The 23,889-nt window shown below is 54.0% G+C and overlaps 1 protein-coding gene across 2 annotated transcripts in view; it reads left to right on the top strand.

Annotated features, from left to right (window-relative positions):
• Sts (steroid sulfatase) overlaps nt 1–20,240 on the top strand; it is a 94,233-nt gene extending 73,993 nt beyond the window's left edge. The window contains exons 8-11 of one of the 2 annotated variants that reach the window (XM_077107833.1): nt 788–925; nt 8,365–8,524; nt 13,892–14,013; nt 19,397–20,240. In XM_077107833.1, the coding sequence (XP_076963948.1) occupies nt 788–925; nt 8,365–8,524; nt 13,892–14,013; nt 19,397–19,776 (800 nt within the window). In that variant the 3' untranslated portion in view covers nt 19,777–20,240. The remainder of the gene's footprint in view (nt 1–787; nt 926–8,364; nt 8,525–13,891; nt 14,014–19,396) is intronic. The other variant, XM_077107834.1, reaches the window with a different exon arrangement.
• The last annotated feature ends 3,649 nt before the right edge of the window (nt 20,241–23,889 follow it).

The following is a 23,889-nucleotide window of genomic DNA, read 5'->3' as shown; positions in this document are numbered from 1 at the left end:
TTTTTTTTTTTTTGGTACCAGGGATTGAACCCAGGGGTGCTTAACCGCTGAGCCACACCCCCAATCCTTTTTTTATATTTTGTTTAGGGTCTTGATAAGCTGCTCAGGGATTCGATCAGTTGCTGAGGCTGGCCTTCAACTTTTGATCCTCCTGACTCAGCCTCCCAAGCCACTGGGACTACAGATGTGCACCCGCGTGCCCGGCCCTGAGGTCTACTTAATGTCTCTTTGGCTCCACGCTGATTCTCACTGTGTCTGCCCACTTACTTACCTGAGTTTCAGACTCAGACATGAAACCAGACTACTCTGCCTGTGATCCCAGCTACTCGGGAGACTGAGGCAGGAGGATGGCAAGTCTGAGGCCAACCTGGGCAACTTAGCCGGAACGTGTCTGAGACACGTGGAGAGAGGCCAAGAGCCTTCATCTTGCAATTCTGGTTCCCGGGACAGGGACATTGGTGGCCGGTGGCCCAGGGCCGTGGCCAGCTGGTCAGGGCTGATCTTGCCTCTGCTTTCCGGCATGTTCTCCCAAACCTCTCCTGATCCGTGAGGCTGGTGACTTGTAGAAACGAGGATGGCTTCTTCTACGTGGGGCTCCCCTCCATGACTGGATCTTTCGGGTGCTCCTTCGGGAGCCCTGCCTGGGCCGGTGTCACGGAGGTCAATTCCACGCTCACCGCGGTCACCTCCCTACCTGGAGGAAGGAACCCACCAGTGGAGTTGGGGACCCGCCCCTTTCTCCCCGGATAAGGGAGGAGCTTTAACATGCATCCCTTCTGTCCCCCAGGGCAGGTCCTGGATGTCCTAGAGGAGCTGAGACTGGCCGACAATACCCTGGTCTACTTCACCTCGGACCACGGAGCCCACGTCGAGGAGGTGACCGCCAAGGGCCAGAAGCATGGCGGCAGTAACGGCATCTATAAAGGTGAGAGGCGCAAAGTGGACAAGCGCTGTCCTCCCCCCCTGCTCCGTGGACGCCGTTTCCTTGACCCCCTGGTGTCCCCGGAACTGGACATTCACCAGGCCAAAGTGACCACTTGGGTCGCGGTTCTCCACTGGGCTCAAAAGCGCTTCCATTCCTAAGCCACCGAATCCGTCACCTGCTGACTTCTCCCTGTCTCTCTCTGACTTCCGTCCCCATCGCCTCTGATCCCGTGACTCTGTCCCTTTGTACCCTCCGGTCACACAGGCTCTGTGGGGCCAGCTGCGTAACCCCGGCCCCTCTCGCCATCTCGAGACGCTTCTCTTGGTCATGTCCGCAGCGTCCCTTCTGCCATGTTTGGGACATTATTGGCAGGTTCTAGGGATGGGGACGGGGACGTCTTTGGGAAGCCATTGTTTGGCTTATCGGAAACCATGGTCCCCTCTGCCACTTGGTTCTTGCCGCAGGGTCACCTTAGCTGTTCCCATGAAGGATCAGGTTGGTCCCCGGGGAGTATTTGGTGACACCCAGGTGCTGCCTGGTACCAGCGCGTCTGGGGATAATCCAAGTGTCCCACATCACAAAGGCTTTGATAAGATCCTAACAGGACACACCTGGTCACTCAGCCGCCTCTGCAGCGGGTGTGGTTGGAGACACAACCAGACATGTCCCCGCGGCTCCCAAGAGAGGGTGCGTGGGGCCGCCGGGCAAGCCGAGGAGATGGGTCGGAAGTGGACACACAGGTGACCTTCGAACCTCGCTAGAATAAATCCAGGAAGTGCTGTTGCCCTGTCATTTCTCTGTCACGCGGGTGTTTCGCGTACCGCGAGGGCCGTAGGAAATCCGTTTACCCCCACAGCCGTGGAAGGGTGGCGTCCGGGATGCTTTTGTCCATCCCCTCGTGGAGAACGGCGCACTGGGCCTCTGGGGAGATTCTGGGCAGAGACAACAGTCTCGCCATTGCGGAGGCTGGCTTTGAACTCGCGATCCTCCTGCCTCGAGGCTGCTGGGATGACAGGCGTGCACCAGGGCACCCAGCTCAGTTTATGATTCGACGTGCACCTCTGGAGTCAGCCCCATGAGGCTGGGACACCCCAGGGCAGTGGCCGCGTGCGCCTGCTCTGGGTAGCTCACAGCTAGCACACGGGGGTGCAGTTCCTGTGTCGGAGGTAGTGTACAGGCCCTGCTGGTGGGTACCCCCCTATCTCCCATCATATTCCAGCCAAGTGAGCCGTGGGAACTGGTCTGGGTGGGTAGTAAGGTGCGATGCTTCCTGAGGATCTCCACAAGGCTGTGGCCTGGGTGGACCAGGGTCACAGTGTGATTATCCTGTTAAGATCTAGATGTGGGTGGAATGTTTCGCGGGTAGAATTCCGCTCAGATTTTATGAATGTCGACAAGGAGTTGTTCCTGCAGTAGTTTCTGAAATATTTGCCTCCAAAATAAATCGGCATTATACTTTCTGCATATTTACAATGATCCTGTTGACCTCACAAAACCAAGGAACAGCCCATCTTTCCACTTGAGAATCAAGGATTGAGTTGGGCATGGCGGCACATGTATGTGATCTGGTGACTCAGGAGGCTGAGGCCGGAGGATTGCAAGTTGGAGGCCAGCCTCAGCAATTTAGCGAGACCCTCTCTTTAAATAAAAAAAAGGTTAAAAGGGCTGGGGATGTAGCTCATTGACAAAGAGCCCCTGGGTTGAATCACTGATGTGGGGGAGAAGAAATCAAGGATTCTTTGTCTTCATTAGTGGGACTAGTTAATTGAACTATGTTCTGATACCAAGTTGTTATTCCAGCTACTCAGGAGGCTGAGGCGGGAATCAAAGGTCCTTAGGCAACTTAGGAAGACCACGTCTCAAAATAAAAATGGAAAGGACCTGGAACATCGCTCCGAGGTAGAGCATGCACCCAGTGTGCCCAAGGCCCGGGGTTCCGTGTCCAGTGTTGCAGAAGAGAGGGGAGGAGAGGAGAGAGGAAAAGTATTGGCAAGGATGTTACAGGAAGGGAATCCTTGCACGCTGCTACAGAGTAACCGTGTGAAGTAGCACGGTCCTTAGTGCAGAGAACAGCGTAGAGATGCTCAGATGCACACAAAGTGCAGGCAGACACCTGCACACGGTTCACAACCGCCAAGCAATGGTCCACCTGAGTGTGCATCCGTGGGTGAGCGGGGACAGAGTGCAGAATGAGTGGCAGCTGCCAGACGTGGTTGGGGAAGGGAAAGGGGGCATCCCTGGAGGTGATGGATCTGGTCTTTCGCTCACACCACCTCTGCAAGAATTCTCTGCACCAACATGAAGCTCCTTGCCCCAAACCCCTTCTTTTCCTTCTGTGCACATCTGACAATTTCCGTGTTGATGTCTTTGCTTCTTTCTCTCTGTCTCCCCTGTTAATCTGGAACCCAGAGTGGCTCTTCCTTAGATCGGGGTGGGACACTCTCATCCCAACCTCGGAAACCCCCCCAAAAATGCTCTCCAACTTCTCCAACACGGAGGCAGCGTGCAAATCAGACAGTTCCACCTACCAAACTGGGTTCACGCCCAGAGTCATTTACAATGTGGCGTCAGATGACCTCCAGCCTTTGTGCCTAAGGGGAGGATCAAACTAGTATATTTTTGTGTTTGGAGCTGGTCCCTCGCCCTCAAGGATGTGACTCAGCTATGCAAACCTTGCAGAAGTCAAATAAATGAGTAAGTCCTTCATTTGCCGAGCATTTTGGAGAAGGGGTGCTCACCTGCAATGCAGTTTAAGTGGCTTTCCTGGTCCCCACGGGCCAGGGTCTCCTGGAATCTCCGAAACAAGTCAGTTAGACCGACTCCAACGTCTTTGCCGTCTCTCTCTGCTCAAGGTCACCCTGAAGGAGGCTCAACCCTCCCTCCCTTCTCTCTGCCGATGGGCAAGTGATAAATGTCAGTGGAATAGATAAATTAACTGCACGGACTCTCTCTGCAGACTGGGGGGGGGGGGGCGGGTCATATTTTCCTAAGTGTTCAACCACAGACACCCTCTGCCGTCCTGCAAGATGCTCTTAAAATTGCCCCCGACACCTGCAAGAAACGCATCTATCTTCTCCCTTAAGCACAAATTCCCAAAGCAACGGATTGTAGGAGTTGCTTTAAAAAAAAAAAAAAAAAAGTCACTGATCTTGGCATCCGTTTGCCTGGCCGCACAACACGGCTTTCAGAGAGCGATTGATATCTTTACGGGGGGGAGGAAATACCACGGGGAGCCCCGGTGGTTCATCAGAAGGTAGTTATGCCGCCGCGGTCCTGTCTGCAGAAGTTGGCAGGCGAGCTCATGGGTGCATCTGTTGCTGGGCTGCGTGGAGCATGCTGGGCCTGGGCTCGGTTCTCAGGTGGGACCCCAGAGAGCGCAGGGTCCTGGGTGGTCTCCAGGAGGTTAGATCTACTAGCTCTTTGGGCTGATCAGCAACGGTGTTACCGGTTCTTCTGATCCTCTGCTTACGGAAAGGACACTTAGCTACAAAACAGCATTCTGGTTTTTATTTTTTAATTGCAAATCAACAAAATCTCTCTCGGTTGTGTTCTCTTCTCTTGGCTTGAGTTAGTCTCACGTCCTTTGGTTCTTCATGACCCAAGAGGATGAGGCTCTGCCGACACACACGCTCCAGCCTAGGTCTGCAGCAGGCAGGGATGTCTAGGTTGGGGTAAGAGTGCTCTGTGCCTGTTGGCATCCTGTTGGCATCAGGATGACATCCCTTGCAATGCATTTCTGAGCAGGGGACCTTGCAAAGCGTGGCATGGAGCAACCCGGCCGGGGTAACGTGCCGGTAAGAGAACTCCCGGGGAGGAATGGTAACGCTGGGCAGCCTAGCCCCGAAATTCAGAGAGCCTTCCAGGAGGACGTGCAGAAGGCACCGCACAGAGGACGTCCCTAGAGTCCAGGGGGGTTAGAGTCCCGTCTCACCACTGGGGGTTGACAGGGAAGACAGGATGTGCATAGGATGGATCGGCGTCCACCGCGTCAACTTGAACTTGAAAAATGCCCTGGAAGGTAGAACAGAAACAGGCTTATTGGAAGCCAAGGGGCACTCATCGAGGCCTTAAGGATTTGCAGGAATGGTTTGTTTGGGTCTGGGGGCAAAGCGTAGCCAAGAGAACATTTAGAGCAATGGAACTTTCTGGGCACCTGAGACAGGGGTGGGAAGCCCTAAGCCGAACCAAGGCGTGATATTAAAAACGTGAAGCCAGGTACGGTGATCCACGCCTGTCATCCCAGCAGCTCAGGAGGCTGAGGCAGGAGGATCGTGAGTTCAAAGCCAGCCTCAGCCAAAGTGAGGCCCTAAGCAACTCAGGGAGACCCTGTCTCTAAATAAAATGCAAAATAGGGCTGAGGACGGGGCTCAGTGGCCCAGAGCCCCTGAGGTCAATCCCCAGTTACCCCCCAAAAGTGAGCCAACCAGGACAATCCCCAGTTACCCCCCAAAAGTGAGCCAACCAGGATATGGTTATATTACAGGCTAGAATATATGTAACATAGGTATTTTATATAATATCTACAATATGTACTGTGTGTCACCTAATATATAGAACATTCTATGCAATAGTATATGTATTATATAGCATATGATATAGGTGATATATGCATTACATATCACGTATAATATATATATGATATTTATATAGAGAGGCAGATACACAATGTAGACAGAAGATCTTAAGGAGTTTGATTAGGTAAAAATATAGTTCATTAAGTGGCTGTGATGATTCCCTCAATGTTGAAGAATTTAATGGTGTGGAATAAGGACAGGGTTGGAGCCTAACCCGAAACCAGAATGCAATGAACTAATGCAAAGGTGGCAAGAGGCGGCCCAAAGCTTGGGCTTTATAAATAAAGTTTTATTGAAACACAGTCCTGCTCATCTACGGAGGTTGCACAAGACCTTTGCTGATCTTTGGCTTCAGCTGCAGAGTTGGGTCATGGGGAAAGCCCCCCCATGAATATAGCTGATGATCGTTGCCATCTGGGTCTTGTGCAGAGACCAACATTTGCAGCCCTGGACTTTTGGACAGTCTGGTGGACAGCTTAGGGACTCCCTCTTGATTGTTGAAGCTACAGAGAGCGTAGCGCCCCCCCCCCACCCCGCCTTGGACCAGGACCCAGCTCGCGGGAATGACAAGACCCTCCTCCTTCCGTGTGCTTGGCCTCCGTTCAGCGCTATCCCAAGTGGGTGGACACCCAGAGAGCAGGCAAATGAGGAAAAATAAAATAGAAATATTTCTCAAAACCCTGTGCCCGGATCAAGCTGGAGAATGACTAGCGTATGCTCTTGCCGTGCTGAGTGACGGCGTGGGGAGGGACGAAAATAGAAGAACCCCATGCATGTATCTTTGTGTCCCCTTTGGTGACCTTGGGGTCAGAACAACCTCAGGACAGACCCTTGAAACTCTGTCTGTACCTTTGGTCACTCGCTGTGTAACTCGGACCAGGTTTTCTCAGACACTGAATGGGTTCTGCTCTGGGGAAGAGCGAGCCGTGGCTCTTCAGCCTGTTTGTTGGGCACGTTTTTTCGCCTTTTCGTTTCCACGTCACGTTGCGAGAGGAGAAGGACTGGAGCCCGCCCATCTGATGACCCACGGTATTTGCCTCTTTTGCCTGGAAATGTGTGATCCCGGCCCCCAGCCCGCTGTCCTGAAGGCTGCGTGCTCGGATGGGTGTATCATCTGTTGCAAAAAAAAAAAAAAAGAAAAAGAAAAGCTTTAGATACCTATTTTCCTACCGTGGCTGTTATAAAAACACCCCTTTTGCAGCCTCAGAGAATTGCATGAGATTCTATTTACTGATGCATTTGTTAGTTGGTGACGGTCGGTTAAGAACCGTGACAGGCTCACCATGTGCGTGGGGCGACGTGACTTTGACCGTTGATGAGGGAGCCATATCTGATCCTGCGCCACCCTGCACGCGGTGGCCGGCAGGAGGCTGGGTCTGGGGGCTGCAGAGACAGCTGCCTCCCTGGGGTCCTGGGCCACCACTGAGGGTGCCCTGGGCCTGTCACCTGCACACCCATAAGCCACTTCTTTGCAGGCAGGTGTGAGTATTGTGTGCAGATGGCTCTTTGTGGCTTGGAATTTTGGCGGGGATTTGGAGTCTCTGGAATGGGACCCAGGAATTTTCTTTGGTTTTGACTTTGGTTAGGTTCATCTCCCGTTACCTGGAAGTCGGGGACACCACCAAGGTCCCCAAAGGGGAATGCGTTCCAGACAGGTGACATACACAGGTCTTGGATTTTTCCTCTGGATGCCTGTGGGGCCATGTGCTTTTTAAACAGCCAGGTTTCCTACCCACACTGTTACGTGGCTCTGCAGCCAGGTGTACGATAGAGTCACCTGGTGAGTCCCCGTAAAGCATCCAAGGACACAGCCTCACACCGTAAAGATGATTCTCTGATTCCCCCCCCCCCCGGGGAGGATATAAAATCTGTCTGTGTGCCTGTCGATATTGAGCCTCCCTCGTTGGAAAGCCAAGGGCTCTCCGGTCGGAAACTCCGGGTAAGAGCATCCCAGCCCATTACCTTGAGGTGATGTTAGAAAGATAAGGGAAGAGCCTCGGCTGTCCCCGGACACCGGAATCAGAAATGACACACCCTGGTGTGAATTGCACGTGAATTTCCCCCTGCATGCCTGTGCATTCACACCAAGCTGAATGCATCTTGCCGGTGCCCAGTCTTCAGCCGTGAGACCCCCACCCCGTCTTTGAGAAAGGAAGACGTGCTCCAAGATCCCTGGGCACCCCGGGCGGTGGTAGAAATCTAACTTCCTCAGTTTAGATGGCATTTATCGCCAACGTGGGTCGTGCCTTAGCCAGCTCTAGGTGAGACTGTGAATGCATCTTAAGGCATTGCTCTAGAGCAGCAGTTCATATGTTGACTCGTCGTCCACACACCACCTGCAAGGCTTGGCGACGCCAGCCGGACCTCATCTGCTGATATTCGGATGCACCCTGAGCCTCGCGGTGTCTCCCAGGTCCCTAGTCTGGTAGCTTTAATTATATTCTAATTGCTGCCTGTGCACAAAGCTTCTTTCTGCAGCTGCACGGGAAGAGCTCTTCTGGTGATGGCCGACAGTGACAACAGGTTTTTATTATTTTGCTTTCTTGTCGTCACTGGTGACTAGGCTTGGAACGATTGGAAATGCTGCCCATCATTAGCTGGGGGGCGGCCTTCTCTGGGCTCAAAGCCAGGACTCGCGGGCCACCCTGCAGGCTGATCCTGTCGGGCATAGCGTTGACCTTGTCGTTTATTTCTTCCCACCGCCGTGGGCGCCGTCTCAGTCTGGAAGTGCTCTTTGAAGCCACCCAGTGAGAGTCCTCGTCTGTCCCCAAAGTGACCGAGCGCTGGAAAACACACGGACGTGCGTGAGCTTTGAGGAGACTAAACGCTGCTCCCTCTCTTTTTTGGGGGGATTTTTTTTTTTAGGAGGGAAAGCCAACAACTGGGAAGGAGGTATCCGGGTGCCAGGCCTCCTGCGTTGGCCGGGGGTGATCGAGGCCGGTTTGGAGATCGACGAGCCCACCAGCAACATGGATATCTTCCCCACGGTGGCCAAGCTGGCTGGGTCGCCTTTGCCCAACGACAGGTACGTCCGTCCGTTCGAGGGGAGGGGGGTGGGACACTTTGGACGCTTCTTGTGGCGTTAATCGGACCTCGACCCTGTCGGGGGCCCACTCCACCAACGCCATTTCCGTCTCTTGGCGATGGTGAAGAGCGCTGGATCAAACGTGGGCGTGGCGGGTGTTGCTAGGGATTTCATTTCCTGTGGATACACACCCAGGATGAGGTCACCGGATCCTACGGTCGACACACTTTTTTAATATTTTTGAGAACCCCCCACCACACACACACACTGGTTTCTGTGTTGATTGACGTTGTCACCCAGGGCCACTGGACATTTTTTAGTCCCCTGGGATGTGACGTAAGACGGTTCATCCAGCCTGCGGATGCTCTCTGCCATTTGTCTGGCCTGCCACTGAGCAGCAGGGCATGTGCCACAATCGGACCCCACATCTTTCCTCTCCCCCCGACTCAGTGGCGGTTTGCAACACCCCGAAAGGTGGCCGGTTCCTCTCCCCGTGGGGCCCGTCCCCAGCGCACACATCCCCTCCTACCACACCAACCAGAGAGGTGGCCACTGTCCACCTCGTAGTCTCGACTTCTCATATCCACCAATCTTTATGCTGCTAGCAACTCCACGTGGAGATTCTCTGAAACCCAAGACGGCACCCACTCACTTTTTGTTAGCTATCGCCAACCCCGTGACGATGACATGTGGCTCCCAGGAAACCTACCGTAAGGATGGTCATTAAAAAAGTAAGACAAAGAGCATCTTCCCGTGTAGTGGGAAAATCATCTTGGCCTCCCAGGCTGGCCTGGAACTCGTGATCCTCCTGCCTCAGCCTCCCCAGCAGCTGGGATTACAGGAGTGTGCCACGGTGCCCGGCTCTTGACATATTTTTTACTGGTGCATAATAGTTGCACATAATAATGATGGCATCTGTTATTACATATTTGTGCATGCACAGAATATAATTTGGCCAATACCACTCCCTAGCACTTTCCCTATCCCTCTGTATATGTTCCCCCCCACCCCCCCGGTCCCTTTTCGTCTCCTGATCTCCATTTGAATTTTATAAGACCTGTCCCCCACCTCTCTTTTCCTTTGCCAACTACTACTCCCACATGTGAGAGGAAACATACAACCCTTGATCTCCCTCCTGTGGCTTATTTTGCTTAACATAACGGTTTCATTCTTCTTTAAGGCTGAGTAATATTCCATTGTGTGTCCACAGCACGTTTTCTTATCCACTCACCCACTGATGGACACTGAGGCTGGTCCTATAGTTTGGCTGCTGTGAATGGTGCTGCTATGGGTCACTATCCACTATCATGGATCACTATCACCCAGTGTGACTGTCCCCTTGGAGTTTATTTAAAATGCCTGGTGTTACATTTTGCATCTGGACTGTCCCCCAAAAGCTCGTATGTTAAAGACTTGGTCCCAGCCGCTGGTTCTACTGGTCAGCGGGAGGACCCATTAGAGGAGGTGCCTTCTTGGAAGAGCTGGTCCCTGGGACAATGCCTTTGAAGCATATATATTTGTCCTTGGAACCTCTTCTCTCTCTCTCTGTCTGGGTCCTGGCCACCGTCAAGTGAGCAGCTTTGTCCCACCATACCCTCCCCACCTTGAGGACAAGCCCCCAGCATATAGGGCCAAGCATCTGCAAACGGAAACGTTGGAAATCATGGCCAAAGTCATTTTTTCTTCTTTCAGTTGTTTCTGTCAGGTCTTCTGTCACAGCAACGGAGAGCTGCCTACCACCCCGGGAGGCGTTTTGATAGTTTCACCACAGGGCACCACCTGCAGCCTCTGGGCTGAGGCCAAGGGCGCTGCTGAGCCTCTCCCAGAGCATCAGGCTCAACAGTGACTTGTCTGACCCAGAATGAGATTGAGAAATCCTGCTCTAAGATTTATTGTTCGCTCTTTTATGGAAAAGGTAGTTGCTATAGGAAATTCCATCAAAGGTTTTCATTAAAAAGCTTCTAGGTAACATCTTCATATTTCTCTCTGTCTGTAAATTTGACACTCAAAGACATACCTTTTACCAAGGAGCCTTAACTCTTTCCCACCAAGATGGATAGAAATGGGCTTTGTCAATTTCTTTTTTTTTCTTTTTCTGGGGATTGAACCCAGGGGAGCTTAACCACTGAGCCACATCCCCAGCCCTTTTTCTTTTTTTTATTTTGAGACAGGGTCTCACTGAGTTGCTTAGAGCCTTTTTAAGTTTCTGAGGCTGGCCTCCAACTTGTGATCCTCCTGCCTCAGCCTCCTGAGCTGCTGGGATCTCAGGCATGCGCCACCACACTCAGTCGGCTTCGTCAATGTCTTGCTAGAGCAACACAAAGTTCACACTTCTCAGGAGAAGAAATCCACCCTCTTAACGAGGTGGCTGTCCTGTTCCCACATGATTTGTCTGAAGAAGCAGAATTCTGTTCAGCCACCATCCTGCCTTCAGATGTCACCCCGTAATTCCCAAGAAGAGCCTTGGACCTAGCGCCAGCCTTTTCCCATCCATGAAAGCCTGGCGGGACAGGATACACCCTGAGACCCAGGGTTTCTACTTAATTAAAAGAGAGGCAGCAAGGATTTCTGCTTCCGCGAAAGGGTTGGTGAGCTGAGGGTGCAGGGCAGAGGGTCTGCTGTGCCGTCTTCCAGCTGCAGAAGAACAGCGTCCCACTCTGACCCCGAGGCTTGCCGACGGGACATTGCTCTGCGCCGTGGCTTATCTAAGGCGCTGCTAGTGACCGTCACACAGGCATGTTTGGAAAAATCCAATACGGGGTCTCCAAACAAGCAGATCCCAGTAAGACGTGGAAGGCACATTTTTTGTGTGTGCAAAAAAAAAAAAAAAGAGAAAATAATACCGTATAAGACCTCAATGTCTCAACTCGTGAGGACGGAATATTTTTTCTGTGGATTTCATCATTGCAAACCGACAGACGATGCTGGGCCTGTCCATTCCTCGCAGGGGTATTAACGAGGGGCAAGGAATCTCACTTGGTGAAGCTTTTGGGGAAACATCTCAATTCTCTTCTGCGGGGAGGGAAGCAAACAGGACGCTGACATTCTCAAAAAAAAAAAAAATCACATTTTAGAGGTGGAATACTCGCATCTCCTATTCCACAATTTTAATTTTTTAGGGCAGGAAAATAAATGCATGCTTTCGTGGTCGATGTGGGTGCGGATAAAGACAGGGAAGGTGATTTTTATTCTCTCCCTGTGACTGGGGAGGATTTAAATTGAAGCGAGGCCGTTAGGTCTTGTGGGACGTGACTCAGACAGACACGGAGGCAGCTCTGTGTCCTGGACAGACGTCCACGTCTCCTCTGAAGAATAAAGAAGGACCTTCTCCCCACCCCAGCCTCAGTGGTTAAGTTTCTGAGGCTGGCCTCCAACTTGTGATCCTCCTGCCTCAGCCTCCTGAGCTGCTGGGATTTCAGGCATGCGCCCCCGGATTTCAGGGACCCCACAAGTGGCCGTAGACCTGATCTTGCTTTCTGTTCACGGACGGCAGAGGGTTTGGTTCTTACCAATGTTTTTTGGGTTGTGAAAATAACTTTCTGGCTACTGGGGATCTGCCGTCCCCCCACCCCACCCCGGGTTGTTAGCCAGGAACCCCACAAGTGGCTTAAAGCAATCCCAAGTGTTTTGATAGCGTGGACGCCACTTAAAAGTTTAGCCCCATGGGGTCACTTTCAATTTTTCATAGCAGGAATGAGCTTCCGTGTGACAGGCCATATTTCTGCGGCACCGTTAAACGGCAGCTTTTCGGAGGGGTGTGATTTATAGCCTGCTTCTAGGAAGGAGCGTGTTAGGTGTTGGAGACATTATCATCATTTTTTTTTTAAGAGCCTATCTGTGCATAGGAAGGAGGAAAAGCTTACGGCGTAGACTCTGTTCCCCTCCTCCACTTAAACTAACACATTTTGCTTTTTAAGTAAGAAAAAGACTTTCAAGACGTGGAGCCGACGATTTTTTAATGCAATCCCATTTACTATTATTCCTCTGATAATGATCATTTCGGTTACAAATGCCGGTCTTATCAAAGCACTCCCCTCTCCCCAAATCTTAAATCTCATGTTGAGTTTTGCTGGCATTTGGGGGTTAAAATAAATAAATGAATAACAGATTCAAGAAGTTAAGGTTGAGCTGGGCGTGGTGGTGCACGCCTGCAGTCCCAGCGGCTCAGGAGGCTGAGGCAGGAGGATGGCGAGTTCAAAGCCAGCCTCCGCCAAAGGGAGGCCCTAAGCAACTCAGGGAGACCCTGTCTCTAAATAAAATGCAAAATAGGGCTGGGGACGGGGCTCAGGGGTTAAGCACCCCGGTTCAATCCTGGGTACCAAAACATAAGAGGAAGCAGTAAAGAGATTTGTCCAAACGCTGGCGATGCCTCTTGCTCTGGGGAGTCAGGAGGCACCTCCCCAAGAGACATGATCCAAACCTGTCGCTTTTCTCCACGGGGGGGACTCCCCGTGGGCCACGCTCCTCCCTGCCCACCTCCTCTCCCTTCTGTTCCTTCCCCCAGCTCTTTGCAGGCTCAGAGTCTGGCTTGAAAGGTCTTTGAAAAGGAGGCACCTGGGGGCCCCTGCGGAGAGCTCGCTGCTGCACAGAGCCAGCCCTCGCCTCCCGCTTCCTTCTCCTCCTCGGCTGAGATCAGCAGGCGAGCAGCGGCCCCAGGAAGGGAGCCAAGCCTGTCTGCCGTCCTTATTTCTAACTTATGATAATAGGGTCTTTTCAGCCCCGAGACTTGGGTGCATTAATAAGGAGGGCTGAGGCTGCAGGAGCAGTGAGCGCTGAGCAGCGTGCGGCTGTCCTCACATTCTGGGTTCTGGATAGCACCAAAATAAACCTCAGAAAATACCCTCGGGGGACCGGAGGACCCTTACATGCCCCCTGAGAAGACAGGGCAGGGTCGCAGCGTCTTCATCCGACCAGGGAAACTCCCCAGCCGAGCCCTGCATCCCCCTGTGCTCCGAGGGCATCCCCGGCTGCTCCCAGGGCCTTCAAATGGAGCGGTGGAGGCTTTGGCCCTTTTACTGAAACTCGTGGCTGATTGTGTCTGTGCCTTGTTTGCAATCGGGAGGGACAGGGGACCCCTGAGCCCTCTTTTGTATTTTATTTGGAGACGGGGCCTCACGGAGTTGCTTGGGGCCTCACTGTTGCGGAGGCTGGCTTTGAACTGCAGTCCTCCTGCCTCGGCCTCCCAAGCGTCTGGTTTGACAGACGTGCACCGCCGCACCGGGCCGACTTGCGGTTCTTTATACTTGATGAATAAAGCCTTCTCTTGTTGAAATGACCCTCAGGAAGGTGGGTTTAGGAGAAGCCGCTGGGCAGCCCCATGCACGGGTTGATCCACACCTGACCTCGCCCCACCTCCTTCTCCCGCAGGATCATCGATGGCCGAGACCTGATGCCGCTGCTCCAAGGGAAGAGCCGGCGCTCGGAGCATGAGTTCCTCTTCCATTACTGCAACGCCTACCTGAACGCCGTGCGGTGGCACCCGCCCAACAGTGAGTACCGGCCTCCCTGCCTCCGGGAGGCCGCCGGCCCCCGGACGAGGAATGCGCTTTACTTGGGCCCATTTTTCCTTCTTTCCTCTCTTGGCCTCTGGTGATCTAATTGGGTCTTCCTGATACCTGGGGCCGTTCTAACAAACCTGAAGCAACAAATAGACTCAAACTGTCCCCTCGGTGTGGTTACAGATTTCAACATGTGTGTGTCTGTGTACTAAGGCTCAGGGTGAGTCCCTACTGCTGGCTCCTCCCCGTCCCTCCTCCTCTCCCTCCTCCTGTCCCCCTCCCCCCTCCCTGCCTGCCTTGGGCTGGGACGGAGCCCAGGGCCCCGAGCAGGTTCAGCCCAGGCTCGGCCACCAAGCTACGCGGGCAGCCTCTGCGGCGGGCTCTCACCCTACCATCCTCTCTTGCTCCACTCCAAAGACTTAACCCGGAGCAGCCCCTCCTTGTATTTTTCAAGTGCAAAATGACGCGCCTGCCATTTGCCGCAGAAACCAAAACCAAGTTGGATGCTTCTTTAAAAATCTGGGTGGCTTCCTGGTGGCATGTTCTAGAAGGCAGAGATCTTGGGCTGGGGATTCTGGGTCCGTGGAACGATTCAATGCATGATTATGCAAACGGCAAATGCATGCAGCCAGCCAGCCCCCACGTGGAGAGACCCGGGAGGGACATATTGGATCCGGGGCTGGAGGCGCGCATTATGTGGAGGAGTAAAGAGAACCGAGGGTAGAAATAGGGATAGGTGAGAAAAGCAAGACCCAGTTTCTGGTAGGCAACTGGCCCTGGGATAAATTTGGCTCCCGAGACAGGCGCCGGTATCAACTCCTTTGAGTGCAATTTCTTAAACTCTTGGGTCTTGAGCCAGATACATAAAAACAAGAGAATTCACCGTATTGCAAGGCTGGGCTTGCTCACATAGCAAAAGGGATCCCTTTCCTATCCACAGTGGGTTGCACGAATCCACAGTGGATTGTGAGGAGGACTTCGGATCTGTTTTTCCCAATGAGTTGCAAAGCTCACGCCCCAGGCTTGGCCCGCCCTGGTTTTCGTGCGAGTCTTAGTGTTTACTGATTTGCTGCTCCGTGCGAGTCATCTCTGCTGCAAATATTGACCAAGAAGCTGCTCTGTGCGATGCAGCTCCGTTGCACATCTGTCACGGAGCAAAACGGACACGGTTTTCCGTTGCAAGTGGATTCCATTCTAGGGCATTCTGGGCCGCAGACTGGTGCTTGGAATAATGGGGTGCGTCCGTTTCCTCCATGTGTACGGAGCTTTCTCCCAACCAGGGGAAACGGAGGTTGATCGAGGACTTGTCCGGGGATTCGGCTTCGATGCTCAGACCTAGACTCGGCCCATGACCATCACAGCATGTGGAGTCCTCTCCAGGAGTGTAGACACAAGACCTCGCTAGAGAGAAAAGAAATGCAGAGAGAAAGAAATGCAGGCTCAAGGGTTTGGGCAGTGGTATGCATGATGGATTCCCAGTTAGTCAGGGGTCTCCGCAGCTGGTTATTAGGCCACTTTGGTTTGCATTTGGCCCATGTGGGGAGTGTGGACACCCCATTCAGCAGCAAACTCAGCCGACCCAGGTCTGTTTCCCCTTCCAAGAGGTACGTTACCAGTCGCCCGTTAACACCCGCCAACCACAGCTGTCTCCCAATGTGAAGAGCCACTTACAGTCGGCCCTGGTTAGGTGGACGCCTCGATATCACCTCTTCACACTGGATAAATACTATTCCCGAGCCACTGAGAGCTAGGATTCTATCCCCAACCTTTTAGTTTTATTTACGTATTTATTTACTTGTTGGGTGACTGTACCACTGAGAGCTATATATGCAGCCCTTTTTATTTTTATTATTATTATTTTTTAAATTTTGAGACATTAAAAAAAAATCTCATTAAATTGCCCAGGCTGACCTCAAGTTTGCAATCCCCCTGCCTCGGTCCGCTGAGCAGCTGGGATTGCATGTTTACCCCAGATATATATATATATATATTTTTCTTTTCTTTTGAGACAGAGTCTCGCTGAGTTGCTTAGGGTCTTGCTAAGTTGCTGAGGCCGACTTTGAACTCGGGATCCTCCTGCCTCAGCCTCTCAAGCCGCTGGGATTACAGGTGTGCGCCTTCAGGACACCTGGCTCCCGGTATATTTTCAAAAAACCCATGAAACCATTATTATAACGTGGACACATTTTCATGCCGTAAAAATGGAGATTTTTGAGTCAAGCATTTATTGTCTGATGCATATTCAAAACGGTCGCTGTAAATGGTGGCATCGGAATCAGTACAGCGGATGATCGTAGTCGGTGAACATAGGTGCTTCTCTTTTATTGTTTTATCAATGTAATTAATTGGGGGCCATGGGGTTCCCGCACCGTTAGTCTCAGGGTTGGCCTTCCCCCCCCGGGGCCATTCAACTCCTTCACAGAAAGCCCCCGTGGACCGTGGGGTTCCTCCATCGGACCCTATTATCAAGCCTACGTCTTCACAGGGTGCTTCCTGCGGCACCGGGGGACCATATCCGAGCTCCACATCGGTCTCTCCACTAACGTTTTAAATCGTCTGACCTGAGAGTCCATGAACACCACGGGCGGAAAAGGACCCGCCATGGCTCCGGGGAATTTGTCTCCGTGCAGACGAACTTAAATCCAAATAGACCACCGGAAGCCCCCGTGGGTGACGCTGGACATTCGGACACAGTCTCCTCCCGACCGCACCCTCCGACCGCGCCTGACCTTGACTTCCGTTCGTGCCGGGTCCTGCCCCTCGGCTGGTTTCCCCCTGTGTCTTGGGCATCTCTTTCCTCCGACTTCGCCCATTGTGTGTCCGCCCTTCAAATATGACCTTGACCCCCCGTGACCCGAATTTGCTCCCATCGGCTGGTGTTTTATGATTCTAGCCGGAGCCTGTGACGATGAACAACCATTCACCTCTTTTCCTGTGGGCATCGACGGCACCAAGATGCTTCCCAGGCAGCCCCGGACCTCTCCCTGGACCGCTCTCTCGTTCCGTGTCCCTGTCACATGGAGTCCTTCCAGGTCACCTGCAGGGGGACGCGTCTTCCTGGCGTGGGGTCCACCTGAGAGCATCATCGTGGTTGGCTCCTGGATGGAAAAGATGACAACAACAGGTGCCTGCTGGCTAGACCTTCCCAGCGGCCTCCTGTAGGGTCTCCTGTCCACTCCTTCTCAGGGGACGGGGACGGAGATGGAGGGAGCCAGACACTTGGTACCTAGTGGCAGAGCTGAAGGCAAGCAAGGTTGCCAGGCAACGAGGTTTGCGCTCAGGGTCTGCCCGAGCGTTGGAGGGTCTTCAGCCGGGACCATGTTGCTCTTCCGTGGACATGGAGAAGATGACCCGTCCACCTGGTCACCTCTCTGTGGGCCCCTGGGGCTCCTCCATGTCCTCTTGATTCCCGTGGGTGGTCTCCCTGGAGGTCATCGGCCCTGGTCCTTCTTCCGTGGGCTCCTTTTCCCTGACTGTTACGGTTTGGATGTGACCCTGACCGCCGTCTTTTCCATTCGATGCCCGACGCGTTTTTATCGATCGTCTGTTCTACGCGAGGGATCGCGCACCTGAGAGACACGGGAGACAGCAATGCTCGCGCTCAGAGAGGGCGCCCCGCTGAGCCGGCCATAAGGAGACTGCAGACGGCCGGAGACCCCCTGGGTTTGTAGAGCATCATCTCGGATTGCTCTCTCCGGTCCGGGAGGATTGGAATCCCACGCTCTTAGCCCCAGCCCTGGGCCGCGTCCTCTCCCTGGACAGTTTTGCATCGAGAGTTCTCCCGCAGCCGGCCCCAGGAGGCAGGAGCAGGCCGATGCACGGCACCTCCTGCCCAGCACCCTTCTGGGAGCCGAGGGGCCGCGGCTGTGGGGCGCAGCCGCTCTGAGGGACGCCCCCGTTGTGTCCCGGGGCCTGGCGAGGTGGGGGACGGGCCCTGCGCCCTCAGCTAGGGAACCGTCAGGCACAGCTCCGTCGTAGGAAGTCGGGATGCTCTTCTGCTTGGGAAAGCGAGCCCTGGGCTCTGCCCGCTCCAGGGAGGCCCGGGCTTCCCGGGGGAGGATGCCGGCTCTGGACGGGCCTCCACTCCATGTTGCTGTCCCCAGCTGGACACGCTGCTCACGTGGTGGCCGCGGAGTCCACGTGCACGGCTTTCAGAATCCAGTGGGAGACACGGGCCCTTAACCGTATCGTACCTCTCTCGGGGCTGCCCCCGGCGGGCTCTGTCACTGTGTCACCAAAAGCCCCTCTTGGAAGCAGTCTCCTGTAGCCAGAGGACAGTGAGGTGCCACCGGTACGTGGGCCGAATCGGACGGTGACTCGCTGCGACTTCAGGTCTGCTGGAGACGGGGACCTAGTGCCCAAGTGTCTACGGCGGCCTGGTGTGTCCCGGACGCCTGTCACCAGGCCTTATCTCGGAAGGCAGAAGGGCCGGGCGCCTCTAAGTGACTCAGACGCAGGCGTCTCATCAGGATCCCCGATGGACTCAGGCCGGGCAGCTCACCCCGCTGGCCACGGCGTCTTCCCAAAATGACCACCGCAGGGCCAGGTGTTCCCGCGTGGGAGGTCAGGGGCTGCTCGGGGACAGTGCAGACGCCCGTGTCCAGTGCTTCAAGTAGATTCTGCTCCTTGATGTCGGGTTCTGATCCGCTGACCACGAAGCCTGCGGTTGCCAAGTGGGGACCGTGACATTGTGAATGCACATCACCCTGGCAGCCGAAATGGGTCCTGGGTGGGTGTGGGAGGGGGCTTCCCCTTAGAAAAGGTCTCCGCTTTCCTATGAAAGGCCCCAGGAAGCTGTGCACCCCTAGGATCCCAGCGGCTCGGGAGGCTGAGGCAGGAGGATCGCGAGTTCAAAGCCAGCCTCTGCCAAAGGGAGGCCGTAAGCAGCTCAGGGAGACCCTGTCTCTCAATAAAATGCAAAATAGGGCTGGGGAGGGGGCTCAGGGGTCGAGGGTCCCTGAGTTGGATTCCCAGTATCCCCCGACCAAAAAAAAAAAAAAGAGAGGTTAACTGTTACTTATCTCAAATTCTCGGGATCATCAGAATTTCACATTTTTTTTTTGGGATATTGTATTTGCATGTACGGAATGAGCTGTCTCAGGGACACATAGTGACACATCTCAGTGTCCCCTGGTGGAGGTGATTTGGGGCCACATGTTGACCGTGTCTGTCCCCTGACCTCAGGGGTGCGATTTGGGGGTGCTGAAGCAGCTCTTTGAGCTCCTGGGGGGTGGGCGAGAAGTAGGAGAGGTTTCACCCGAGACCAAGGGACCCCTCCTGACCTTGTCAAAGCCCCCGCAGCGTGGCTCTGCCTTGGTGGCCAGTCGCGGGTGGCTCTCCGCCGTCCTGACCCTGTGCCCTGTCCCCCCCGCAGGCTCCTCCGTCTGGAAGGCCTTTTACTTCACGCCCAAGTTCCACCCTGAGGGCGCCAACGGCTGCTTCAGCACCCACGTGTGCCTCTGCCTGGACGGTCACGTCACCCGCCACCGGCCGCCCCTGCTCTTCGACCTCTCCACGGACCCCCGCGAGACGAGGCCCCTCACTCCCGAGACGGAGCCCCGCTTCCAGGACATCCTGCGGGTCATGCAGGAGGCCGCGGACCGCCACACCCAGACCCTGTCGGCGGACGTCCCCGACCAGCTGTCCCTGGGGCACACCCTGTGGAAACCCTGGCTGCAGGTCTGCTGTGCCTCCTCCTCGCGGCTGTCCTGCCAGTGTGGCCAGCGGGGGCAGGAGCCGGGGGCGAGAAACTAGCCGCTGGCCACAGACAGGCCCGGGGCCACGCCGTCGCCGTCGGCAGGAGCGAGGGGCCTGCAGGGCCGCGGGCGCCGTCCTCGTGGGCCATCCGTGACCCCAGGCCTGTGAGCGGGATGCAGGGGGCACTCATGCCTGACCCCCGTGCGCCGGAAAGCGCAGAGCCACTTCACTCAGCCCTCGGCCAACACCGCGGACCGCCGCGTCCTTCCCTGGATCCCCCGCAAGCTTTGCCATCGGCCACATGCAGGAGACGACCATCGAGTGTGGCAGACCCCGATTACGTGGGACACCGGATCCACGCTGCTCGCCATGTGCATATAGGTAGACAGATGGACAGGAAGGCGCAGATATGCTCTATATTTCTATGCACAGAGAGATACACAGCCCCCGTTTATCCCTTTCCTCAGGAGGGTTCACTTGTCATTCCCCCCACTATTTAAATAAAAATCGATAAAAGCCAACAGGTGCCCTCAGTGAATGCGTCGTCAGATCCTTGGATGACGTCGGTCTCCCTGAACCTGATTTCCATTCCGTCATCGGTGGTACTGCATTCGGGCTCCAAGGTTTCTTTGGCAAATGGACATTGGGGTCCCCAGGGCACTAAGCGAGATACTGCAGCGGAGGGGATCCCTTCCAACAGCACTCAGAAGGACCAGCGTGGAAAGTCTGTGTTGCTTTCAGGGTTGGGGATGATTCCTTTTTCTTTTTTTTTTTTTTTTTTGGTACCGGAGATTGAACTCAGGGACCCTCGACCCCTGAGCCCCGTCCCCAGCCCTATTTGGCCTTTTATTGAGAGACAGGGTCTCCCTGAGTTGCTCAGGGCCTCGCTTTGGCGGAGGCTGGCTTTGAACTCGCCATCCTCCTGCCTCAGCCTCCCGAGCCGCTGGGAGGACAGGCGTGCGCCACGGCACCCAGCCCTTGGTGACTTCTGGAGTGTCCGCACGAGGAGGTTATCTTCAGTTCCGGGTGTGAGCTGCAGAGGGGAACGCCCAGCCCGTGTAAACACCTCGGCGTGGTTTTATCTCTTGGCGGAGACACCCGTCTCCGAGCCACCCTCAGATGCACGGTGAACGGTGTTTACCTGAGACCTTGGGTGCAGGTGGGCGTCCAGGGAGCCCCTGGGGATGGGGCGATATCCGTCGGGGGATCACGTCCCTTGTGCCTTTCCACCCATTCGCCATCGGAAGGCTTTGCTTTGAACGCGTAACAGGAAATATGCTTTTTATGTTAATGTCCAGGAGAGCCCTGACCAGACTTGTTGATGGCGTCATTGCTTTTTTGTTTCTCCTGATTTATTGTCTGTCTTTTGGCAGAGCTGCGAGGCACGACGACGTATTTCCAAAGAATCTTGTTGATGTTGCTGGTGGAGTGGCGGGGGCACGAGATGGCTTAGAACTCGCGCACGCAACAGCTAAAACCCACTACCCCCCGGCCATTCAGAGAGGGGCTACCCTCATCAAGGAAAATGAGATGATGGCGTTCGCAGGTCGATGCGGGGGACCAGAGAATGTCAGCTGCTGGGGGAACCCCAGGGAGCGACCTGTGGGGTGTCTCCTGGGTTTTACTAAAAGCATGAAGTTAAGTCACGTTGAGCAGCTAGACAGCAAGACCTTTCCGAGCACCCGAGATGCCACGGAGAAGAGGTAGAAGTAGGACTGTCCCGGGTCTCAACCATGACAGGGTGCAGCACGGTCCCATTACGGCCCTTGAAGGGCTCCCAACAGACTTTATTATTTTAAAATTTGAATTTGTTTTAATTGATTATACAAGACCGTAGGATGTGTTTATGCGATGCATCCTACGTGAATGGGGTATGATGGCTCGTATTCCTGGTTGTATGGGATGTAGAATCCCATTGGTCTTGCAGTCATACCTCCCACCCCAAAACCCTCCCTCTCTTCGCTCCCTTCTGCCTAATCCAAATACCTCTCTTCTTCCCTAGCCACCCCCTTTATTGTGAATTAGCATCCGCAGATCAGAAAAAAACATTCAGCCTTTGGTGTTTGGGGACTGGCTTATTTCACTTGGCATGATATTCTCCAGCTCCACCCATTTACCTACAAATCCCATCATTTCATTCTTCTTCATGGCTGAGTAATATTCCATTGTGTAGATATACCACAGTTTCTTTATCCATTCATCTGTTGAAGGGCATTTAGGTTGGCTCCACACTTTGGCCGTTGTGAATTGAGCTGCTATAAACACTGATGTGGCTGTGTCCCTGTGGTATGGGCTGATTTTAAGTCCTTTTGGGTATAGACCGAGGAGTGGGATGGCTGGGTCACATGGTGGTTCCGTTATAAGACTGAGGGTCAGGGGTGTGGCTGTGTGGTAGAGGTGCGGCTGCCCGTGTATAAGGTCCTGGGTTCAATCCCCAGCACAGAATCCATCTGCATCTGTCAATCAATCAACCAAATGCAAGAAAGGAATGTGACCCCTGAGGGTTGATGGTATTTGGTCCAACGCAGTCTCAAAAGCAATTTTTGCCGGTGTCTGCGCCTCGTGCTGTTGTGCCGTGCGTGTCCACACTGTGTTTTGCAAAAGTTCCCGAGACTCGTCTTACCCTGGAGACCAGTTTCCTTCGCTATTGGAAATTTGACCGGAAAATCCCCCCCACACCTTGATTCTTTAGAAAAGCAAACAAAAGACAGGGCAAATCCAAATCCGCTCTCGTCGCTGCAACACAGCCTGGACACAGGGAGCATAAAGAGGAAGCAGGAAGTAGCCTGGGACACACTGTGTTGGTGGGGTAGAGGCCTCTAGTATCCAAGGGCCAAAAAGCTGAGTCTTTACTACTACCTTCTTTTTAATCCCCAAAGACTAAAAAATGTGAATATAAAATAAAAAACAGCATCCATGTGTTGGAAATGACCTGCACCTCTTTTAAGTCATAGCTGAAATCTGATGTCTGTGCCTCTCGCATGCACCCTGGGCTGCACTGACCAGTTGTCTGATTGGCCAAAGTGGACTCAGGCTCCACAACCCATGTGTGCTTGTCCTTAAAGAATCCAATCTTAGCCGGGCACAGAGGTGCACGCCTGTAATTCGAGAGGCTAGGGAGGCTGAGGCAGGAGGATCGTGAGTTCAAAGCCAGCCTCAGCCAAAGGGAGGCCCTAAGCAACTCAGCGAGACCCTGTCTCTAAATAAAATGCAAAATAGGGCTGGGGAGGGGGCTCAGGGGCCGAGTGCCCCTGAGGTCAATCCCTGGTACCCAGAAAAAAAGGAAAAAGGCAAGAATCCAGTGTTAGCAAGAACCCTGTGAAGTCAGCTTAGCAAGAACCCACTAACCCCCATATCTGGTACCCTGCACTGTCCCTGGGTGACATCTGATCCATGTGCCCTGTCATCAGCTGGAATGAGCTTAGGTCAGTTTAGCTGGAATCCCCTTTCTGAGGGGTCCGCCTCCCTCAACCTGCACCGCGGGCTAAATCCCCACTTTGGGGGCTGTGTTCCGAGTGGAGGCCACCTCTCTCCCCCACTGTTCCCGGGGCCCTGAAGACAGTCTTCCTTACGCAGCTTTAATACGTGTCATTGGATGGTGATTTCTTTACCGTCCCCCACCGCAATGCAAGATCTGCCCCGGGGCCCGGCCTGGTGGCACACTCCTGTAATCCCAGCAGCGTGGGAGGCTGGGGCAGGAGGATCGCAAGTTGGAGGCCAGCCTCAACAACTCAGTGAGACCCAGTCTCAAAATGAAATATAAAAAGGGCTGAGATGTGGCTCAGTGGTTAAGTAGCCCTGGGTTCAATCCCTGCTAGACAGAGAGAGAGAGAGAGAGAGAGAGAGAGAGACACCTTCAAACTCGATGCATTTCTTTGGTTCTCCTCAATAAGTTGAAGTCCACGGAGTGATTTTTCTTTTTTCTTGTTGGTACTGGGCATTGAAGCCGGGGGGCTTTACCACTCAGCCACACTCCAGCCCTTATTATCTTTTATGTTGAGACTCCGTCTTGCTAAGTTGCTGAGGCTGGCTCCAACCTGCGATCCTCCTTCCTCAGCCTCCCCCCGGAACCCCTGGGATTATACGCACGCACCACGGCGCCCGGCTTCCCTGAATGAGTTTTCACGATCACACTAAGATGACCACACAGAATGGCAACTCTTTATGCCA

The sequence above is a fragment of the Callospermophilus lateralis genome, chromosome Y (assembly GCF_048772815.1).
Source record: "Callospermophilus lateralis isolate mCalLat2 chromosome Y, mCalLat2.hap1, whole genome shotgun sequence".
Classification (NCBI taxonomy): Eukaryota; Metazoa; Chordata; class Mammalia; order Rodentia; family Sciuridae; genus Callospermophilus; species Callospermophilus lateralis.
Note: the sequence above shows the minus strand (reverse complement) of the source record. Positions and strands in the feature narration are given on the sequence as shown.